This window comes from Panthera onca, chromosome B2 (genome assembly GCF_046562875.1).
Source record: "Panthera onca isolate mPanOnc1 chromosome B2, mPanOnc1 haplotype 2, whole genome shotgun sequence".
NCBI classification, from domain to species: domain Eukaryota; kingdom Metazoa; phylum Chordata; class Mammalia; order Carnivora; family Felidae; genus Panthera; species Panthera onca.
In genome coordinates this window covers 128,380,627-128,403,171 of record NC_138343.1, presented here as the reverse complement: position 1 = coordinate 128,403,171, position 22,545 = coordinate 128,380,627, and the positions used below count along the sequence as shown (strand labels likewise).

Genomic DNA, 22,545 nt, shown 5'->3' with positions numbered 1-22,545 from the left:
GCACTGAAGGATACCACTTAGGAGAGGGACACGATCAATCTGTGTTTCATAAAGATCATTCTGGTCATAGTGAGGACAGACTGGGGTGGGGCAGGAAGTAGGAAGACAGCAGGAGCCTTCCATTTACTCCTTGTCACATATTTTGCAATTATGTTTAAGTTAAAGTATGATCTTGTATTGTTGTAAGAGAATATCCATTCAGGCAATGGCTACTTACTAAGGGAATATAATGGATAAAATTAACCTATACAGTAAAACCTTGGATTGTGAGTTCCTTCTTCTGGGAGTGTTCTGCAAGAGGACCAAACATTTCTAATAAATTTTAACTTGATAAATGAGCAATGTCTTCCAATACGAGTATTACATGACACTGAATGTCACATGATCACAACTGAGCCAATGGTTTCTGTCTCTCTCTCTCTGTCTCTGTCTCTCTCTGTCTCGCTCCGGGATTGTGGGTGATCATCAATGCAATGTCACATTCCTGCAAAATCCTCAAAAGGAGGCAAAAACGAGTGTCATTGGATAGGTTCCTTGTTAAACTTGCACGAAAAGGATTCCATTAAGCCAATAGATAGCAGTGATTCCATTAGTGACAGTGAAAGTCGTCCTACACAATAACCCCCCCCTCTCTTGTCTCCCTCACACCAGCCATGAAGGTTTTCAAAGGTAGGTGCAGGTGAATTTGTTTTTCTTTATATTTTGTATTTTATTATTTTGTGTCATATTACAGTATCTTAATCATTTTTATATGAATATTTTTGGGTTGTGGAATGAATCATCTGAGTTTCCATTATTACTTAAGGGGAAAATCACTTTGATACGCAAGTGCTTTGGATTACGAGTGTGTTTCAGGAATGAATTATGCTTGCAAAACAAGGCTTTCCTGTATTTCTTTTCTTTTCCTTTTCTTTTTTCTTTCTTTTCTTTCTTTCTTTTTTTTTATGAGTTCAAGCCCCATGTTGGGCATAGAGCTTACTTTATTTTTTATTTTTTTAATTTATTTTTTTAATTTTTATTATTTTTTTTCAATATATGAAGTTTATTGTCAAATTGGTTTCCATACAACACCCAGTGCTCATCCCAAAAGGTGCCCTACTCAATACCCATCACCCACCCTCCCCTCCCTCCCACCCCCCATCAACCCTCAGTTTGTTCTCAGTTTTTTAAGAGTCTCTTATGCTTTGGCTCTCTTCCACTCTAACCTCTTTTTTTTTCTTCCCCTCCCCCATGGCTTTCCTGTATTTCATTTAATCTTTGCAGTCATTCTGTGGAACCCCATCTTACACAGGAGGTAAGTGAGGCTGAGAAAGGTGAGGTGGCTTGCCTAAAATCTCACAGCTGACTAAACGGTAGAGTAGGGTTTGCGTTAAGGTTTTCTGATCCCAAGTCCAGTGCTCTTTAAAACTGCATGTTGAGAGCAACAAGCATTCCAGACTCAACCTGTCACCCCTACATCCAGTCCAGGCAGCACTATTTGCATATCTTGGCAGTAACATATCTTAGTGGCTTTAAATGTAGGAAAACACGGAGGCATTTCCCTTCAGTCACTTTATGAAGCAAGATATCAAGAGAATTTTATTAGGCTTTGGCAAATACTCTTAATAGGAAAAATCAACCATATATTTTATTATTCTTTTGTTCAGTGCTGTGGCAATTATTCAAACACTCACGAAAGATCTATGTTTCTCTATAATTCCAACTTTCTATTTGATTATAGTCCACGTTTCATCATTTATGAGAGGAGTAATAAGAATAGACTTATTCAAAATGGACTTGTTTAAAGTCTCAAATCGACTAAATTAAGTAATATTTTTATTTTTTTAATTGCTCACACAGATTTTTGTCTTCTCAGAAAAAACTTTCCAGATACTTGCTCTCTTCTCATGACCTCCATGTTTGAGCGGGAGGCTGCCCCTTATTTATTATGCCATCCTATACTCTGTCAAAACATTTGAAAGCCTGCATTGTGATAGTTTCCTCATCTTTTTTTTTCTCCACCAGATAATAAGATCCTTGAAGTCAGCAACAAAGTATGTATTTGTATCTCCAGGCCCACTAACCGGCATTTGATAGCCCACGATAATTGTTTCTGGATTCATTAATAAAATGCAGCAACAATATAACTAAACATACATAATTACATTTAAAATGGTACTGTAAGAATATTTAGCACATTAAAAAATCTACCTTTTCTATAATTTTACTGCAAAAAATCAAAAAGCTCTAGGAACAACTTCAGGGATGTAGAATTCAGTGGGGCTATTTAAGGCTTCATTTTGACATTTGTTAAGACTTAGGATCACGATGCTTTTTAAGAAGTTGATCCAGAGATGGCTGCTTCGTGGTTCCATTTTTTCCCCTCCATCACATCTCCCACGCAAAGCACAGGCTTTACAGATTAAGTCTGCCTTTCTTGGTTTAAAAGCAGAAAGTCTTTCTGTTTTGTTGAGTTGCTGTCTTACGAGAACAGATGCTGGCCATGCAAGCCTTTAAAATTCACTTTAATTTCTATTGTTTGACTGTTCTTCATGCTGCTACCTCACCTTTGGGACCTTCTAAGTTTTTGTCTGAATGGGAACTAACCTCAAGGGACCTCTTGTCTCAGGCACAGCCACTCAAAGCTCTCCTACACTCACACATCTTACCTTCTTTCTTCAGGAGTGCAACACCATATGGTACCACATTTACATTTCATGACTCAGTCTTAAGGCTGGGATAGGTGTAACTATAAAGTAATGAGACATTTTCCCCAGAAGATCAAACGTCATCATCTGGTAGGTCCTTTGCTCAGGATTGCCATCTTTCAGAATTGTTTATTTCCATGCCCTCAGCCAATCTATAGTGCTAGATGGTTCTTTCCACCCTGACCTTTCTTTTCTTCCTATGCAGCAGAGTGAGGTACAAAACTCAAATCAAACCCTGTGCAGAGCAGTGGGGAGCTAAGGGCTGATTTTCTTCCTTCCTGTACATGTTCCTTCCCGTCCTAAGGTAGCCAGCCTCAGATGGGTGTGTGTGTGTGTTGTGTGTTGTGTGTATGTGTGTGTTGTGTGTGTTTGTGTCTGAATTAAGAAATATAACTGCTGAGCTTCAAAGACTTCAGTGTTGCCAAGAAGAAAAGTTGGAGACATGAATGGGTTGGAAGCATTAGGCAAGGTAATTGGACTTCAGACATAGGTGGAATTTGAATTATTGGTGGCTTACCACTGCTTCTCAACCCGGGCTGATTTTGCTCTCCAGGGGACATCCAGCAATTCCTGGAGGCATTTTTGGTTGTCACACTTTGGGGTGGGGAAGGGTTATTACTAGTGGGAGGAGGCCAGCAATGTTGCTAAACATTCTACAATGGACTCCCCTCCCCCACAACAAAGAATTATCTGGCCCAAATATTCAATACTGCTGAGGATGAGAAATGCCGGACTGAGATAAAAGATAATCAGACCAGGTGTCATACTATAAGAAAGAAAAAAAAAAAGTAGAAATTAACTTACTGTTGCAATTTTAAAAACTCATTCAGATGACATCTCATCAACCTCCCCTCACCTAATGTTTGCATATGAGGCATTTATATGGATACACATTTTCACATAGAAGTATTCTTTTGCTCTTGGCACAGAATAAAAGTAGGAGACCTGCAACGTGACTGGCCTCTGGTTCCCAGAACTGAATTAATCCCACCCTGGTATTTATTCACTTTCTCAGAATCCTATGCTGTGTGTCTCCTTCATGGCACCAGTCACCATAGACATTTGTGCCATTCTCATTTCCAGTATGGCTCTCCTACAAGAGTGTGAGCCTCATGAGGCCAGGAACTGGGTCCGATCTATCCCAGGACCCAACCCAGCATCTGGTGTATGCAGGGCCTGGGGGGCAGCTAAGAGAGTGGACACTTTGTGGTGTCCACAAACTGCCTGGGCTTAACTTCGCACTCTACCACTAAGTCACGGTGCAACCTCAGGCAGTCACCATAACTTTTGCAAAGGCTCAGTTTCCTCATCTATAAAAATGGTGTATATGGCACCTGCCTCATAGGTAGAATCAAACAAGTTATTATGTGCAGAGTGCTTAAGGAACATTTGATGATGAGTGAAGCGTCAAAAAGCAAAGATAGGGTTAAACATCTGCCTGCAAACCAGCAATGCAGAAAATGAACAAAGAGAAACACATAAAACACCTGGCTTTTACTTTGTGGGAGTTTCTAAATGTAATCTTTCCCTTCTTTGTGATGTAACAAATGTGGAAAGCTGCCTGTTAATATTTACAGGCACAGTGAAAGCCTTAGCAGGATACACATTTTTTTCCATATTGATTTTGCTTCACAATTGATGCTCTACCCAGTTTCTCTGCTAGGTCCAGTTTCTCACTATATATTTTGCTATAGGTTAATTTCATTTTTTTATTGTCTTCCGATAAAAACTGATTTAAAGCACTATGGTAAGTCAATCTAAAAAAGGCATTTAACAGTTTTCTGTGGTTGAACACCCACTATTCTTCCTGTATCAAAGTTAACTTCTTTCTGCAGTCTTACATTCTTCTGCTTCCTAGGCTCTTTCAAACACACAGAGGGTTTAAATCTTAATTGTTCTGTAACTGATACATTCTGAAACTTTACTGTACTCTTTAGATCTACTCTCCCTGTGGGTCTCTGATCCTTTACTACCCTCCACCTTCCCTTGGTGATTTTCTATGTATATATCTTGCAGAAGCTCCAGAGAGAAGATTTATTTCTAATCATTTACTTACGCACACAATTATTCACTTGACATTCAAGAAGTAATTATTGAGCACCAGTGTATTCCAAACTCTGCTCCCAACTTCCAGGATGAGCAGTGAACACACAGGCAGGGTACCCCCCCCCCCCGCCCCCAACCGGCCCAGAGCAGGTATTCCTGAGTTCAAAGGGAGACCATAAGAAAATGAAGCAAATGAACAAGGTAATTTCTGACACATGTGAAGGAAATCACACCATTGGTTTTTTTTTAACCTCCCTTCCTCCCTCCTTCCCTCCCTTCCTCCTTTCCTCCCTTCCTCCCTCCCTTCCTCCCTCCCTTCCTTCCTTCCTTCCTTCCTTCCTTCCTTCCTTCCTTCTTTGTCTTTTTAATTTATATCCAAGTTAGTCAGCATATAGGGCAATAATGATTTCAGGAGTAGAATCCAGTGATTCATCCCCTATGTATAACACCCAGTGCTCATCCCAACAAGCGTCCTCCTGGATGCCCCTCTCCCATTTAGCTCATCCCCCCACCCAACACCCCTCCAGCAACCCTCAGTTTGTTCTCTGTATTTAAGAGTCTCTTATGTTTTGTCCCCCTCCTTGTTTTAATATTTTTGCTTCCCTTCCTTTATGTTAATCTGTTTTGTATCTTAAAGTCCACATATGAGTGAAGTTATGTGATATTTGTCTTTCTCTGACTAATTTTGCTTAGTATAATACACTCTAGTTCCAACCATGTTGTTGCAAATGGCAAGATTTCATTCTTTAATTGCCAAGTAATATTGCATTGTGTAGATATAGATATAGATATAGATATAGATATAGATATAGATATAGGTATCTTCTTTATCCATTCATCCATTGATGGACATTTGGACTCTTTCCATACTTTGGCTATTGTTGATAGTGCTGCTATAAACATTGGGGTGCATGTGCCCCTTCGAAACAGCACACCTATATCCTTTGGATAAATAACTAGCAGTGCAATTGCTGGGTCATAAGGTAGTTCTATTTTTAATTTTTTGAGGAACCTCCGTACTGTTTTCCAGAGTGGCTGCACAAGTTTGCATTCCACCAGCAAGGCAAAAGAGATCCTCTTTCTCTGCATCCTTGTCAACATCTGTTGTTGCCCGAGTTGTTAACATTAGCGATTTCGACAGGTGTAAGGTGGTGTCTCATTATGGGTTTGATTTGTATTTCCCCGATGATGAGGGATGTTGAGAATTTTTTCACATGTTCGTTGGAGCCATCTGGATGTCTTCTTTGGAAAAGTGTCTATTCATGTCTTTTGCCCATTTTGTCACTGGATTATTTGTCTTGGGTGTTGAGTTTGGTAAGTTCTTTATAGATTTTGGATATTATCCCTTTATCAGATATGTCATTTGCAAATGTCTTCTCCCATTCCATCGGTTACCTTTTAGTTTTGCTGATTGTTTCCTTCGCTGTGCAGAAGCTTTTATTTTGATGAGGTCCCAGTAGTTCATTTTTGCTTTTGTTTCCCTTGCCTCTGGAGACATGTTGAGTAAGAAGTTGCTGTGGCCAAGATCAAAGAGGTTTTTGCCTGCTTTCTCTTTGAGGATTTTGATGGCTTCCTGTCTTAAGTTTAGGTCTTTCACCCATTTTGAGTTTATTTTTGTGTATGGTCTAGGGAAGTGGTCCAGGTTCATTTTTCGGCATGTGGCTGTCCAGTTTTCTCAACCCCATCTGCTGAAGAAACTGCCTTTATTCCATTGGATATTCTTTCCTGGTTTGTCAAAGATTAGTTGGCCATATGTTTGTGGGTCCTTGCTATAACAAACTACCACAAACATGGGAGCTTAAAACAACACAAATTCCTTGAACAGTTTCTGGAGATCAGGTGTCTGCCATGGGTCTCACTGGGCTAAAATCATGATGTTGTCAGGTCTACAGTCCTTCCTAATACTCTAAAGAAGAATATATTTTCTTGCCTTTTCCAGAATCTACAGAAGCTGTACTCCTTGGCTCATGGCCCTTTCCTCCATCTTCAGAGCCAGCAGTGACCTGTTGAGTCTTTCTTTTCTTTTCTTTTTTTTTCAAGTTTCTTTATTTTGATATAGAAAGTGTGAGCAAGGGAGGGGCAGAGAAAGAGGGAGAGAGACAGATCCCAAGCAGGCTCTGCACTGTCAGCACACAGCCTGATGCGGGGCTCAAACCTACAAATGGTGAGATCATGTCCTGAGCCAAAATCAAGAGTTGGACACTTAACTGACCGAGCCACCCAGGAGCACTCCCTATGGAGCGTTCCTTATATCTCATCGCTCTGACATTGACTCTTCTGCCTCCCTCTTCCACATTTAAAGGACCTTGTGATCACACTGGGTCTAAATGGATACACCTGGATAATCTCCTTACCTGAAGATCAGTGGATTCTCAATGTGCAGTCCAGCTACATTCTTAACTCCGCCCCTCTGCTGTGTAACATAACATATTCATCAGTTTCAGGGATTAGGGTGTAGACTTCTCTGGGAGCCATCTGCCTGTCTACCACAATGATCTAAGAGGTACTATAATTTTAGCATCCTGTTCGCTACCTACATAGATGTTTAATAAATTCAATATTTAGGAAACACATCAGAATTATAACATTTACTTCTTATTAAATCATTACAGCAAGAGCTGTGTTTTCTTTACTGAAGAATCAGTGAGGGGTGGAGTGGTTTCAGCCAACCTTCCAGGTAAACACAAAGTTATCTCAATGCAGGGAGAGGCTCAGGGCCCATGCCACACGAGGCCCTGGAGGAGAAGCTCCCTGCATTTCACTGGCTTCTCCTTTGGGACTGGCTTTGGCTGGATCACTAGCGCAGGACCATGGGGGTGACCGTCCCTCCTCCTTAGCAGTGCCTCTGCCCGTGGCTTCCTGAGGGCTCCACCACCTTGATTTCTGTTGGCTGCAGCAGTCTTCTTGAATTATAAAATGGAGGGTTTTTTGTTGTTGTTGTTGTTGTTGTTTTGTTTGTTTGTTTGTTTGTTTTAGGACCCTAGAATAAAGAAACTGAATTTCAGAATAGCTGGGGGAAATATCTGAAATGGTTGAGAAGGTTTTTTGATTGGTGAATGAGAGATCAGAGTTTTATGGGGCTGCTTTCATGCAGTATGAATATGGAGAGTTTAATTTTTAATTTCTGCAGTGTTGCTCGGGTTTATGATGCCACTATTTTGCTGGATGCAACCGAAGCACACTGTTCTTCCTCCTCACTAAATTACAGCCTTCTGTTCCTCAAAATGTGTCCTAAGAATTAAGCCTTGACAGTCTAACAAGACCTTGCATCACTGGCCCTTCCGACCCCCGATTATATAACACAGTTGGCTGCTTATGTGTCACTTTGCTTCTTCTGTCTGTATCCATCTATTTTACTCTGGATTCATGGCTGTGTTCTCCGTGCAACTGAGAGCTCTCAGCATGAAGGGGGGACGTGGCCCACAGCTCTTATTTCGCTTGTACTTCTGCACAATGGCTACAAAGTTCTGTGGCCGAGAGTTCCCGAATTTGATTATCTTCATGAAGGGTGTTGCTTGAAAAGGCTGCAGAAAAATATTAATTTTATTTCCTAGCTAGCTTTTACCCGCACAACCCAACATAGGCCAGGCCCACCAGAAAGGTTTGGGAATTCGATTTGCAGAGAAGATTGCTAATGCCAAGCCACATTTGAGCACTTGAGAAGGTCAGCCCTACTCACATGAAGGTAAAAAGCTGGGCAGTGTCTTCCTCAGCATGCTTTCTCCAGATGTCATTCTCATCTCACACTATACCGACTTAGATCTAATTAGAAATTACCATTCGCACAGGCATCTTGATTTCTTTATAGAACGGCCACTGAAATCTCTGACCTAGATGGTTAAAGCAAATCTGAAATATCTTAAATTAAAGACATGCCTCTACCAACTGCAGTTCCAAGAGGGAAGAATCTTCTGGGTAAAATAAAAACGTTACATTTATGCTTAGCAAGAGGAGCTGTGAAAAACTGGAAATTTATTTTCTGTTTCCTCTCTATTTTTTCATGAAACCCATCCTAAGGATTGAATAACAGCACGATCTCATTGATTGTATGCTCTGCTCCCTTTGGGATTTGAGAGGAGGGAAGATCCTACCTTCTACGGCTCAGAAGGTGAACTGTGTGAGTTTTTATTCTGCTGGAGAAGTCCAAAAAACCGGTCACACCTCAGCTTTACCGACAGCTCCTTGGCCAATTACACTGTGTTTATAACACAGATTGGAAGTGCTTGTGTGTGTGTGTGTGTGTGTGTGTGTGTGTGTTGTAATGGTTACAGGAAATCTAAATTGAAACTTTGCTACATGTAGCTATAATGTTCACTTAGATAATTGCTTTTTTGTAAACATAGTTTCTTACAAAGTCTCAGCTTGCTGCTATGGAAGCAATGACATTAACAGAAATAACACTGGTGCCACAAATCTTCAGGGATTTTTTTTTTTTTTAATGGAAAGGAAAATTCTAAAACTAAAAATATACTTTTTATTTGCAACTATGGGAATACAAACACCAGAAAAACACAAGAGGACTGCATAATTGGGACATGGGAGGTATGCTATCTGGCAGTTTTAGAGCAAGGGCAGTCATGGGATGGAATCTAAGTCTTAGGTCATTACAACTTGGTCAAAAAAGAAAAAAAAAATCTGCATTCACAAAAGAGATGATGTCTGGGAGGGAGTGACAGCTTCCCCAACTTGTTCCACCACACGCCCCTTCGTATTACCCTTATGGGGTACGGGGTGCTCACCCTAACACCTCCTGAGTTTATAGTGCTTATGACCTCATGCGCCTTGTCCCTTTAGCATACAGTTTTTAAAGTTTATTTATTTATTTTCAGAGAGAGAGTGTGCGTGTGTGTGTGCATGAGTGGGGGGGGGGGGGCAGAGAGAGAGAAAGAGAGGGAGAGGGAGAGAGAGAATCCCAAGCAGGCCCCATGCTGCCAGGGTAGAGCCCGACATGGGGCTCGATCTCATGAACTGGGAGATCATGACCTGAGCTGAAATCAAGAGTCTGATGCTCAACTGACTGAGCCACCCAGGTGCCCCAGCACAGAATTTTTTAACGCAGATAACCACCTACTGCAGAGATACTATCCCTTAACTCGTTAATTGTTAATCTTAATTGATATTGGTTTTGCAGAATCCATGAAAAAATGTCCAAATCTAAAAGTATTGAAATCTAAAAGAAATACCCTCTTCTTTATTTCAACTGTGAACATCAACACCAGTTGGATTTGAAGGCATCTTACTAAGATCGGTCCAGCTCATTTAAATTGGCCTCTATTAGCAAAGACAATGGAATGGTTTTCTGCATGCTTGAACTTAGTGATCTTATGACTATAACTATAAATTACTTACATCAAAATGTTGATTCCTAAAACTGGATTATAGAAAAATTTTCTTCCCTTTAAGGAGCACTGAATTTTTATTTATTTTTTGTCTTTATATCTTTTGCTTTCTTCTGGATCTTAAAAGTTTTAGGGGGTTATAAAGAGAAATGTCACTTTCTATATTTTAAATCCACTGTAAGGCTAAGAGAAGTTTACACTTAAAAAGCAAAAACTTGCCTGGGTTTCTCTTATCAAATAGATATTTGCCAACAACAATTCCCCTGGAAACTGGGGAAGAGGAGAACAGGATTCATGCCCTCTGATAGCAGGCTGAAGTCGCGTCTTCATTTACAAAGTTGGATATATTCTATCAAGATTGTTTTTATTCCATTAAATTTTACCTCGGCTAATTGATTTAGCAAAAGAGGATTCCAGATTTTTGTAAGAGGGAAAATATGACAGTTAAAGATTGAAAACTACCTTGAGAAAGGGAAAAAAATAGTTGTTACTTAAAATAGGTCCAGAATGACCCTGTGCCAGACTTACATCAGCGCCGTGCTGAAGAAAGTCCTATTTACAATGGATGGTGAAGAATTCAATTTTAATTTTTGCAGCTTGAGCCATGTCACATATGTGTCTATGTCAGCTTTCCCTGAAGTCTGGATCTGACAATCTGACTGAATCAACACTGGACTGTTAAGAAACAAAAATAAAAGGCAACGTTGTGGCACAACACAGTCAGATATCTGGGTCATTGAAAAGATTCAATAAATGAAGAGATATAGACAATGACTAATGATTTACAGGAATGAAATTATAGAACAATTACAGTGTATTTCCATTGGCAAGCTTATCAAAAGTTGGTTCTTCAAGTACTTTCGCTATCCATAAATTCTCATGGTTGATGTTTTTTTTTTTCTTTTTTTTTGCCCTGGAATCTGTAGTTTATTAAAAACTTTAGTTTGGGGAATTTTTTTGCTGCTGGCAGAAGAATGCATGCATGCCCTGGGGTGTTATAACAGCACATTAATGCAACATTACATTAATCAATGGCACTACAGACATATATACTATTTTAAAAAGAAGACAACTACAAAATCCACATGTGTGTTGTCTGGGCAAGTGAGATTCTGACTTGGCAAAACGTCACATTCCGAGTTCAGCCATCCTGAAATAAATCCAATTTGTACACTTTACGTCAACAACAGAAAACACTGATTGAGCAAAGGTAAGGTATTTATGCATCCATCATTTATCACCGGAATAGATAATGCAAAAAGAATGAGACATAGTGCCAAAGAAAAACATTCCTTTAAAGTTAATTAGTAAGCTTCTAAAGATACTTATCAAAAGGATAATCCAGGGAGACCTGTGTCGATCAAGCCAATCCAACAGCTCTGTGCATACAACAGGAGCCAAGCCACAACCACTACAGCTTTGAATACCTGCCAGAATGTCACCCTTATGTGGCTCTGTGTTTTTATCCACAAGAGGCTTGAAGGAGATTATCTGGATCATTTGTAGCAAGCGGATTTCACATCTTGCCACGCAGGCTCGGGTTCATGGCTGGTCTGCTCAATCCTTTAAGCGTGGACCAGGAATGAAGTTACACGTGAGCTCATTTTCCAAGGAGACCAATCTACCTGCCCCATGGCTCTGGAGACTAGGACACTGGTTCACGGGGCACATGAAAAGCACTGAAACTCTGAACCAAAGATCTTGCAGTGACTTCGGACTAAAGTCTGTGTGAGGCATGCCTCGCGTGAAGGCAGTGAAGATACACTGTTGGAATGAGGAAGCAACTCAGAGGTAAAATATATGGACAGTGGGTGGGCAGCCTAATTTTCATTATGTGAGGTTCTCCTTCCACTAGACAGCCTTGGATTACTTGAACTCTCTGAAAATAACGCCTTCCGCTTTCTCTTGTTTTCACCTTAAAGTCTATCTCCTCTCTCTGGAACCCTTTTTCTTTGTTCTTATCTCCAGGGCAGACATGTTTCTTCACCATTCTAAGGAATCCTTCACCCTTGCTCTCAACTTGGACTCCCCACATTGTTCAGAATCTTGTTCCATCCACTGTTTCTATGGGAGATTAAAGATGGCTATAAATTCTTTGTTGTTCCTCTTACTGAGAGATGGAAGCAAGGTCCCTTCCCCTTGAATCTGACCTTGCCTTATGGACTCGATTGACTGATAGTATGCAGAGGGAAGTGACGCTCTGGGTTTTTGAAGCTAGGCCTTAAGAAGTCTTGCAATTTTGCCCGGACTTCCTGGAACACTTCTTTGGGAGCTATGAGTGGCCATATAAGAAGCTGGACTACCTGAAGAGATTGGTGAGGCCAAAAACAGGTGCTCTGGTCAACTGCTCCAGCTCAATACTACTGTCCAGCCATCCCTATTGAGGCACAAGACATGTTGGCTAAAGACCACTGAGCAGTAGAGCACTTCACTTCACAGAGTAAAGACCACTCTATTGATACCACGTGGAAAAGTCACCCAGCTAAGCACTGCCTCAATTTCAGATCTACAAAATCCTGATACGGTACAGTTGTTGTTCTTGAAAGTCACCAAGTGTTGGGGCAGGATGTCATGCAGCAATCGATGCTGGAACAGAACTCCCTCTTTTTTAATTTTTCCTTTAAAAAAAAAATCAATTCTTCATCTTCTACCTACAAAATCTGCTCAGTTCTTCCCAGTGTTAAAATCTCCCCTCAATCCCACCATGTAATACAATAAAGCTCTGCTTTCCTCAATGGTAACCATCTTCAAAAGACTAGTCTCTACCACTGCTTCCGTGTCCTCATTTCCCACTCTTTAAACACACAGCAATCTGGTGTTCACAAGCTCCATTCTAAAATGGCAGGATTTCAATGTTGGAAGGGACCTGAAAGGCCGCCTCATCCAGCCATATGTTCACTCCTAAATTCCCCTCCATAAGGTTCCTTCTTGGTAGTAGGCGTCTTGACGATGCTCTAACAACTCAAGGAATGTAGCACTTGGTGCCACCCAAGGATGCTCATTCTATCTTTGGATATCTGAGATTATGAGGAAGTTCTCTCTGATTCTGCACAGAATTCTGTCTCTGTAAATTTTCTATCCATCAGTCCTAGTTTTCTTGCTCCTAATTTTATAGAAAAAGCCTAACCTCTCCAATATGGAGACACTTAAAAGCATCCAGGTAGGACATGGATTAGGTGGTGGCAGTGGACCCGGAGAGGAGAGAATGTATCTGACATTTATTCAAGCTGAAGACATTTTAGTGTTACTGAAATCTGGATGCATCTTAAAATGGATGTGTGAAGTCACAGGGTGAACCTTACAGTCACCTTTTATCTTTCTACAGTGTAATTTAACTTAAGTCTTGAGCTGCCTTCTATTTAGTTAAGGGAAATGTGGAGACAGTGGAGACACAATGATAAAGCATAAATGGTGGCTTAGAGTATGGACTGTGAGGTCAGACTGGCTGCAGTATTCTCTGGCTATGTGACCTTGAGTGACTCAGCTACGAAAACTCCAGCCACTTTCGGGGAAACTCATTCATGTTCAGTTATTTCATAGTCAAACTCAGAACTCAAACAATCAAATTAGGGTTCTGCCCTTCCTTCTCTTTTTCCTGGGGTACCGTCTAAATTCTAAGAAGGCCCATATGTGTCATGGCATCAGGAAAAGCCATCTAGTCTGTTAGCCCCAATTCCTGCTGACCCTCCTGGGGACCCACACCGCTTTTGCTGCCGACGTTGCTTCTGTTTCCACAGCCTCCAGCACATGGAATCCACATCACATATGCTGATGGTGTCCCTTCTGCAGGACACCAAGGCCTTTGGGCGTCCCTCCCGGGGCAGCCTCTGGGGACACAGGGAATTTTAAGATGTTTTCCACGTGCCCTGGATATCTCAACCAGTCATTGCTGCTTTTCCAACCCACCATCATGCTGCTACAAGATTTCCCTATTAGGCGTGGCTTCTACCGGAGCGACGACTGGACTCAAATCCTGGTCCTCTGGGATTTCCCCAAACGGTTCTGGGGTTTCTGTTCCTTCCCATCTCCAGGCGCCAGGGCACGCCATACCTTCTCAGGGTACTTTGGCATCTCGACTGCAGATCCTTCTCCTGCCAGAAGCTAAAATGTCCTCTCTTGGGGAACAAGATGCATCTCAGACCTCACCCTTCCTTCTCTTCAATTATATTAAATTATCAGGCTTTGGCTCTTGATAGGCAAAGCAAACTTTGAAGCCAGTTTTTAAAGTTTTATATTTTTAAAAATTCTGTCTTGTAATTAACAAAACAGAACAGAAGAAAATAAAAACCAACCGTGGCTCCAGATGAGCTGTTTGGAGTCATGTGGCCCAAGTGTAGCAGTCAATAGCCAAAAATTTGCCTCTTTGCTTTCTGCAATTAGTTTGTCCCTTTAGCTAAAAACCTCAGAGATCTGAGGTAAAAAAAAAATTACCAAGACAGAGAAAACATAGCATTTTAAAAGTCAGTCCCATGATAACTACACTTGATTTGGTAGTGCTTACTTTGTTCCTGAAAGCTGTAATTAAATTAAGTCGATGGTACATCTTACATGAGTGGCACAATAGGAGTGAGGGGAGGAAGTAATTCAGAGGTAGTTTCTATGCAACTTGGTATGATGGAGTGGTGAAGAGGGCACAAGCCAGAAATGAGTAACCTAGATTTAAATCCTAGATGTCCTAGAGCAATTTACTAACTTCCTACACCTCAGCCCCTCGTCTGTTAAATACTGATAGTAATAACAATGAACTCATAGGATGTTACGAGGATCACAAGAGTTCATTCGTGGAGAACATTAAGGCGGCGTCTGGCACAAAGTAGATAATTAAGTAGCATTAGTTACTGTCCTGTGTTGGATGTGGAGAGAGGTATAGAACAGAGGGAAAGACAACTCTACTGGTCAGATTTACAACTAACTTGTTAGTCCTGAGCTGGAACTAGAAGCATGTTCCCCTTCCTCCAAATCATTACGCCTGTCCGTGGAGAGCCTAGACTCCCAAGACATGGATAAAATGCAAACCCTCTTTAATTACATCCTTTTGAAACCTAGTGGGATGGAAAGTGTCCCCAGCTCCTCACCAAAGAGGAGAAGTAAGGTTACCGGTTTTCAGCACTCCAGGCAAAGCAGAGGGTGGGGGAGAGGTCCACAGCTGATGGATTTCTATTCGGATTGAGAGAAAAGCAGCATCCGCATCTCTCAAGTGATGTGTGGGGTCCCCTCTACTTATGGAGCCTCTGGGGCTAGTCCTGACTATAACCGGCTCACAAAATCCTTTATAATATATAGCTTAAAGTCAACCACATATTTAAATTTACGGTTTGCAGTGGTGCCTAAATCAAACTGCTCCATTGCAATGAAGTTATGTGGGAAAGCTTTATTTTTATGGCTAACACACTTCAGTTACTTGAGGGAACAGTCTAAGGACCAAAAGACATTTCATAATGAAGCAGTATTTGCTTGGGCTTCTTAGTGGAATTGTCCTGTGGACCTTTTGCAAATAAAATGATTCACTTTATGGGCTGGAGTAGCAAGGTGGATGGTTGTGACATTTACTGAGATGGAGAACAGGGAGGAAGGTAGGAGTAGTCCAAATTTCAGTTTTGGATGTGTTACATACAAAATACGTAGGAGAAATGTGAGTGGAGGCCTTAGGCAGGTCTAGAAGTCAAATGAGATATAAATATAGGAGTTTCGTTGACTTTTGTTAGGAGAAAGCAAAGAACAGGAAAAATGCCTCCAGGAGAGATTGTAGGAAGAAAAGAAAATCCAGTATTGGTCCCAAGACACCACAATATGTAAACATTGAGGAGAGGAGGAGCCTGCGGAGAAAATGAGAAGCAGCAGCCAGGAGAAAACCAGAGGCCAAGAAGAGAGAGTGCCAAGGAAGTACAAGTGGCTAGCTGGGTAAAATACTGCTCAGAGAGTTGAGGAAAGTGAGGAATCAAATGTGGCCATGGACTTGGTCAATGGGAGGTGAGTGCAAACCCTCATGTTGAACTGAAAGCAGTTTCAGTGGAGGGGTGAGGCAGGATTCTGATTCAGAGTAAGTTACAGAGTGAAGAAGGGTCAGGCAGTGGAGACAATCTGTATAGACAACTCTGGAGAAGCTCAGGCTGAAGGAGGAGGAGAGAGAAAGCAGAGATAAGAAGCTCTGCGATCGTACGGAGTGCCGAGAATTCAGTAGACGGGCAGGGACAGGGAGACGGATGTTGTCATATCAGGGACTCATGTCGTCTTTAACATCACCTGAAACCATCCTGCCATTTTCACACTGATGTTGTTGTCATGATCCTCTACTCTAATAAAACCGGCCTTTAAAAAGTGTTTTCTCTATTCTCCTCAGCAGTGAATTCATCATCTTATCTGCGCTTCAACTAGGAATTTATGCAGCTGACTACCCACACTGATGTCTCTGTGCTCCAACACCACATCCGGACACGGGCATCTCATGTGGCATCTCAGCAGTGTCTCAAAAACAACATGTTCCTGTAAAGAGCGGGCATTTTCTCCGCCAGGTCCTCTTTGCTCCCCTATTTCCTTTCATGGGACATCCAGACACTCACTCTCAAAACCCTATTTTCCTTTTCAGTCATCGGGAAACTGCCTCATATTCCCTGGCTTGGAGACTTTGTCTTGGTGGTCACCTGCCCAGATCACCTTCCTCACCACTTCCATCTGTCAAAAACCTACCCATCCTTTAAAGCTTATATGTGAGCCAGAAAATTCTGCCGATGCTTCCAATTTGGTGGGATCTTCCCGACAGTGAAGCCTTCTTGTGTACCTCTCTTCAATTAGATTTACTTGAGGGATTGATTGTCTTATCTGCCTGATTAGACTTTAAACTTCATGAGCAGGGGCCTTATCTTACTCATTTTTGCATTGCTTGCATCCCCAGATGCAACAGGCACTCAGCAAGGTTTTGCTGAACTGGCTTAAAAGTAAATTAATGAATTCTTTAGATGAAATGAGTTATTTCCAGTTGTATGCATGCGAATAAATAATATGCTGGAAACTTAAGAATGCACTCAACTGGAGGACAGAAATGAGTTCATATGAACATCAGAGCACTGCCAAAAATCGCTTTTCTTTCCTGGAACAAGTATTTATGTAACTTTTTATTATGGTATGGAATATTTCAAATATACCTAAAAGTAGAAAGAATAGCATTATGAACCCCCATGAATTATTAGCCAGTTACAAAAACTCACAATATTTTCCCAATCTAATTTTGTCTATTTATCAACCCCGTCCCATTTTTTTTTCCTGGAGTGTTTTAAAGCAAACTCCAGACATCATATCATTTCACTTACATACCCCTCAGCAAATATCTCTACCAGATGAAGTTTTGTTTTATAATTTAACCACATGTCAGACCTAATGAAATGAATTCTAATTACTTAATATGATTTAATATCTAGTTTTTTGTTCATATGTCCTCAATTTGTTGCAATCATTTTATTCAGAGAATGCTTAATTTAATACTTATAGCCCATTTTAAGGCAATTTAGTGGTAAGCATTAACTCTTGATTCTTTTAGCATATGTGCTGGAAGAGGTTAAGGAAAAAGGAGATACTCAATTTTTGAATTACTTAGTTTCCTTGATTCATTTCCTTTCCTCTTCAGCTACTGCTGCTTTGGATCTTTTTCATTCTCATGTTTACGAAAACATGAGAAGGAAAAGAAAGGGTGACAGAGGCTACTGTCTATTTGTCCCCCCATATCTTTTGTCTCCCTTCTCTAGAAGAATACAGTATCGGCACAAGGCTAAAGACGATTATTTCCTAGACCCTCTTGCAGTTAGATAGCCACAAGACCATGCGACTTTTTGAGCAAAAGTGATTGTGTGGAATTTCTGGGTCATGCCTTTCACTGGAAAGATGTGTGTTGTCTCCTCTCTTACACCCCCTTTGTCATGGCTTAAATGCAGATGTGGTGTGGTAAGCCATCTGCCACCCCACAGATGATGAACAACCTTAGAGGATGCAGAAGCAACCAAATGAAAGAGCCTGGGGCCCTGGTTGACCTCATCAAGAAGAGTTGGCCTGCCAACCTGCAGACCACCAGTTTTAAACTACTGTTATTTTGGTATCTGTTACAACAGCTGTTCTGATATCTTAATTACGTTAGAAGGTAAAACTCAACAATGTCCGTATTATAAATCGAACGGAAGTTTTCTAAAAATCTAATGAGAGTTTCTGTTTCCTACATCACAGTCAAATGTTCTCTGCATATGTTTCCAGTTATTACTAGCTATCATTCTGTCTTGGAGCATGATAATCAACCGACCTTAGTTAACTGATTGTATACCACGGCAAGCAGCAAAGTGGAAAGACTGGCTAGATTTGGTTCCAGGCAAACTTATTTGAATCCTCCCTTGCCACTCCCTAGCTATGAAGAAGTTACTAGAACCACACGACACTTTAACCACAGACACTTTAAATACCTGTAAAATGGGAATAACAGAGCTCCTTAGAAGATTAATTAGGGAGAATAAATAAGTTTGTGTGTATCAGAGGAGCGAACACAGTACTTGGCACAAAGAAGTATCCAGAAAAGGTTAATTTCGTTTCCTTTGGTTCCCTGTATACGTAAGTCACAAGGGTCTGATATTTTCTGATAAGCTACTACTGCTATAGCCGTTCAGGTCTCCGGCACTTGTCGGAACCAGCAAAATTTATTGGACACTGCGTAGGAGCCCTGGGATTTATAATGCCGGTCTCTTCTTAAAGGTTGTGAGAGAAACCGTAGAAAACACTGGCGAATGAAAACCTTCTCCCAAGGATTATATGGCTGCTTAGAAAGGATGTTGATAAGCGGTGCCTTAGCGAGGGTAACACTAGCCGATAGAGCACACTACTCTCTCATCTCAGACAACAGAGGTTCCTAGAGCATGAGGCTCTGCTCCATCCAGTTAGCTAAGGGTCCAGACTGGCAGAGTCACTGACCAGCCTGAAAACATGGGATGGGAGGATTATGTGGGCGGTGTTTACAGGCCAGGCCAGGAAGTGATTTCATAACTTCCATTCACATTCCACTGTCCACGAGTCTAATGTTGAGACCTAACTGCGAGGGATGCTGGCAAATATGGTCTGGTGAGCACCCAGGAAGGAGAGAAAGAAATGTGGGGATTGGCTAGCAGCGTCTGCCAAAAGCAGTTATCCTAAAAGACTTTACTGAACTATTTTATTTAGCTTCAACTTGAGTACGGGGAGAGTAGACTTAGAAACACTGGGCCAAAACCTCTATTAGCGATGTCTCTCAAAAATCCTTGTATGATACAAGAAATGAATTTAGGGAAGATAAGTTTTTAAAGAATTGACCAGACACATATCTCCCGAATGCTCCAAAGCGACGTCAGTAAGTAGAAACAATCACTTAAAAAAATGTTTTAATGGCAGAAAACCCAAATTATTTTAGCTAGGAAAAGACTCAAGCGTTGGATCATTTTCCTCTAGGAAAAAAAAAAAAAAGCACTTTTGATTAGGGAAGGATCTGAACTTCTAAGGGATTCTCAAGAGTCATTAACTTCACGTTGTCTTTTCCTAAACAATGGTGTCCTAGTTCCTGGACTAACAGCACACAGGTGGCCCAGAAACCACACATTGGTCACAGCCCTGGTGAGAGTCTCTGAGACACGGGGCAAAACCTGTAAAGAGGCTGCAGACGATTGTGTTTCATTATAATGATATTTCCAGAAATAAAGGGAATTACACATTAATAAAGCAATAAAATTCTCAGGGTAACCATGACAACTGCTGCAAATTTAATAACATTTTATACACCTCAAGAGTTTTTTTCTCTTTCTCATTTTTTTTTTTTTAATTGCCAGAAAGATTAGAGAAATTCCGAGAAGGAGCTGAGAAGCACTGTCTCATCTAGTACCCTCACACTTGCAAAGATGTCACCGCGCGCTCGGTTCATGATCATATTGACTTCGCAGCAGCCTCTGGAAACACCCCCCCCCCCCCCCCCCCCCCCCCGCCCAGGTTCCCACATGCATTTATCTTGAAAGATGGTCACAGACTGGAGCCCGCAGTTCAGTGTCTTTGAATGATATCTGGTCAGAGAACTAGTTCCCCAAGTCAAGTCCAATTTCATTTGTTTTCTAAAGTAGAATTTTCGCCAGAGCAAATGGTTCTAATACATGTCTACAGAAATTTCCAAAGCTTCCTAAATATCTCAATCAGATTTTAGAACATTTTATCTATTTTCTTTTTTAAAGATTTTATTTTTAAGTAATCTCTACACCCAACACGGGGCTTGAACTCACAACCCTGAGATCACGAGTCGCACACTCTACCGACCGAGCCAGCTGGTGTCTCTTAGGACATTTTAAACAAAGACATAATCTAAATTATGCAGGCTTTCAATTAATCATGTTTTTTTGTTTTTGTTTTGCTTTTGTTGTGCTGACAAATCAGAAGTCACGAATGGGAAGGATTATTTTAAAGGTTGTCTTCCTCCTCTTTCAAGAAGTACACAGGGGCAGCTGGGTGGCTCAGTTGGTTAAGTGATTGACTTCGGCTCAGGTCATGATCTCGCGGTTCGTGGGTTCGAGTCCCGCATCGGGCTCTGTGCTGACAGCTCAGAGCCTGGAGCCTGCTTCAGATTCTGTGGCTCCCTCTCTCTCTGCCCCTCCCCCTGCTCACACTCTGTGTGTCTCTCTCTCAAAAATAAATATTAAAAAAAATGTTTTTAAGTGCACAAACAAGTTACTTCTTTTTTTAATCCATCTTTCTGCATATTCCCCTATGATCTGCCCATATTATGTACAGATTAACGTTCAGATCAATATAGGAAACTTATTCCAGGTGACAGTACATTAAGTGGCAGAACACCAGAAGCCATTCTTGTGTAGCTGGGGAAGCTTCTGACCCTGCTAAGGGTGTATGTCAGAAATAGTGCCTCTGTCCCTGGGAGAAAATGAGGTTCACAAGGAAAATTGCCTACCCCTCAATTGCAACACTCAATCTACCCTTGTTTGTGACTCAAGGGAAAGATGAACTGGTCCATCTTCCTCCACCTCAAAACTGCCACATTCAGGAGGTTTTGTTAGTGCTTCTTGCTGTTCAGGCAGGCTCTTCTTTCCCTATGGCTTGTTGCCTTGTAGTCACTTTGCTGCTCCTTGGTACCCGTGCCAGTCCCTGTCCTTGTCTGATGGCACCAACGTGTGGCCCAGTACGTTCCTTCTTCCCAAAGTGCTTTCCTCTGGGCTCCTCCACCTGCTTTCTCCCCGGGCTAGTGTCCCACACTCATGACGTCCTTCTCAGTCTTCTCCCTGCAAGGTGGGCAGTGACCAAGCCTCCATTCCCAGCCTTCTCCTCCCTCTTAAACCCAGGCTGTCCCTGTCATTTCTTCCCCCTCACCCCCAAGGCAGGAAGCCTTCTAAAATGCTGCTCTGACCCCACTTCACCTCTGGTTAAAATCCTTCAACAACCCCCCAAAGCTAGCAGTATCGCCTTCTGTCTCCTTGGCCGGGGCACCGAGAGCTTCTGGCTTGGCCCCGAGTCATGGCCAAGTGTCACTGCCTCCAGGCACCTCTTCTGTGGTGGGGTCACACTTTATGCAAGTTTGTCAGACATATGGTGGTGTTTCCCGCCTCTGCTTCTGCTGTTCCTCCACCTGGGCTGCCTTTCCTTCCTTTTCCCGTCTCTCTAATATATAAATCGGATCCTCTTCCTCATGCAAACCTTTCCCATGCTTTATTGTTTCCGAAAGAGAAAGCCTAAACTAGTTTTTGGTATGTAGGGCTCTCCAAGATCTCAGCCCCTGCTTCCTTCTCTCACTCCACCTCTAGCTATGCCCCATCTATGACTCCACTCCCAGGTAAGCCAGGTCTGTTGAGTCCCTAAACTCAGCACGAATGGAAGTTCTTCCCCAAATCCTCACATCTGCTCTAAACTTCCAATTTCAGCTCCCCAAAAGTGGTCCCTGGAGCTCTTTCCCTCTTAACCCCTTCTTGGAGCTTTAATGTCTCTCCTTTGACTGGCTGTTCTTTCTTTCTTTTTTAAAGTTTATTTATTTTTGGCAGAGAGAGAGAGAGAAAGAGAGAGAGCATGAGTCAGGGAAGGGCAGAGAGAGGGAGACACAGAATCTGAAGCAGGCTCCAGGCTCTGAGCTGTCAGCATAGAGCCCAATGCGGGGCTCGAACTCATGGACCACAGGATCATGACCTGAGCCGAAGTCGGACGCTCAACCGACTGAGCCACCCAAGCGCCCCTGACTGACTGTTCTTTCTTTAGAGGAACAACATTAGTGCCTAGAATGGTTCCAGGCACAAGAGGAATAAGCAAATATCTGTAGAACAAATACCCAGGAAAGGGTTAATCTCTTACTGTGACTCTTCCTCATTCCCTGGGGGGAGGCTGAAGAGTATGGTCACAATGGAGCCAACCTTGAAGGACAGAGAGGACCCTGTTTCTTTGTCTTTCTGCTCTGATGTGCCTAGAGAGCCTTGGGTGCTGCTCCTGGAAGC

At 41.8% G+C, this 22,545-nt stretch overlaps 1 protein-coding gene across 12 annotated transcripts in view; it reads right to left on the bottom strand.

The window, feature by feature from the left end:
- Positions 1 to 22,545, bottom strand: part of AIG1 (androgen induced 1) — a 244,814-nt gene that overhangs the window by 117,736 nt on the left and 104,533 nt on the right. The window contains exon 4 of one of the 12 annotated variants that reach the window (XM_081795779.1): positions 1,146 to 7,713. The exons of 10 other annotated variants lie outside the window; for them this stretch is intronic. In XM_081795779.1, coding sequence (XP_081651905.1) covers positions 7,567 to 7,713 — 147 coding nt within the window. In that variant the 3' untranslated portion in view covers positions 1,146 to 7,566. Of the gene's footprint in view, positions 1 to 1,145; positions 7,714 to 10,599; positions 10,748 to 22,545 lie in introns of those variants that run through there. One more of the 12 variants, XM_060616826.3, reaches the window with a different exon arrangement.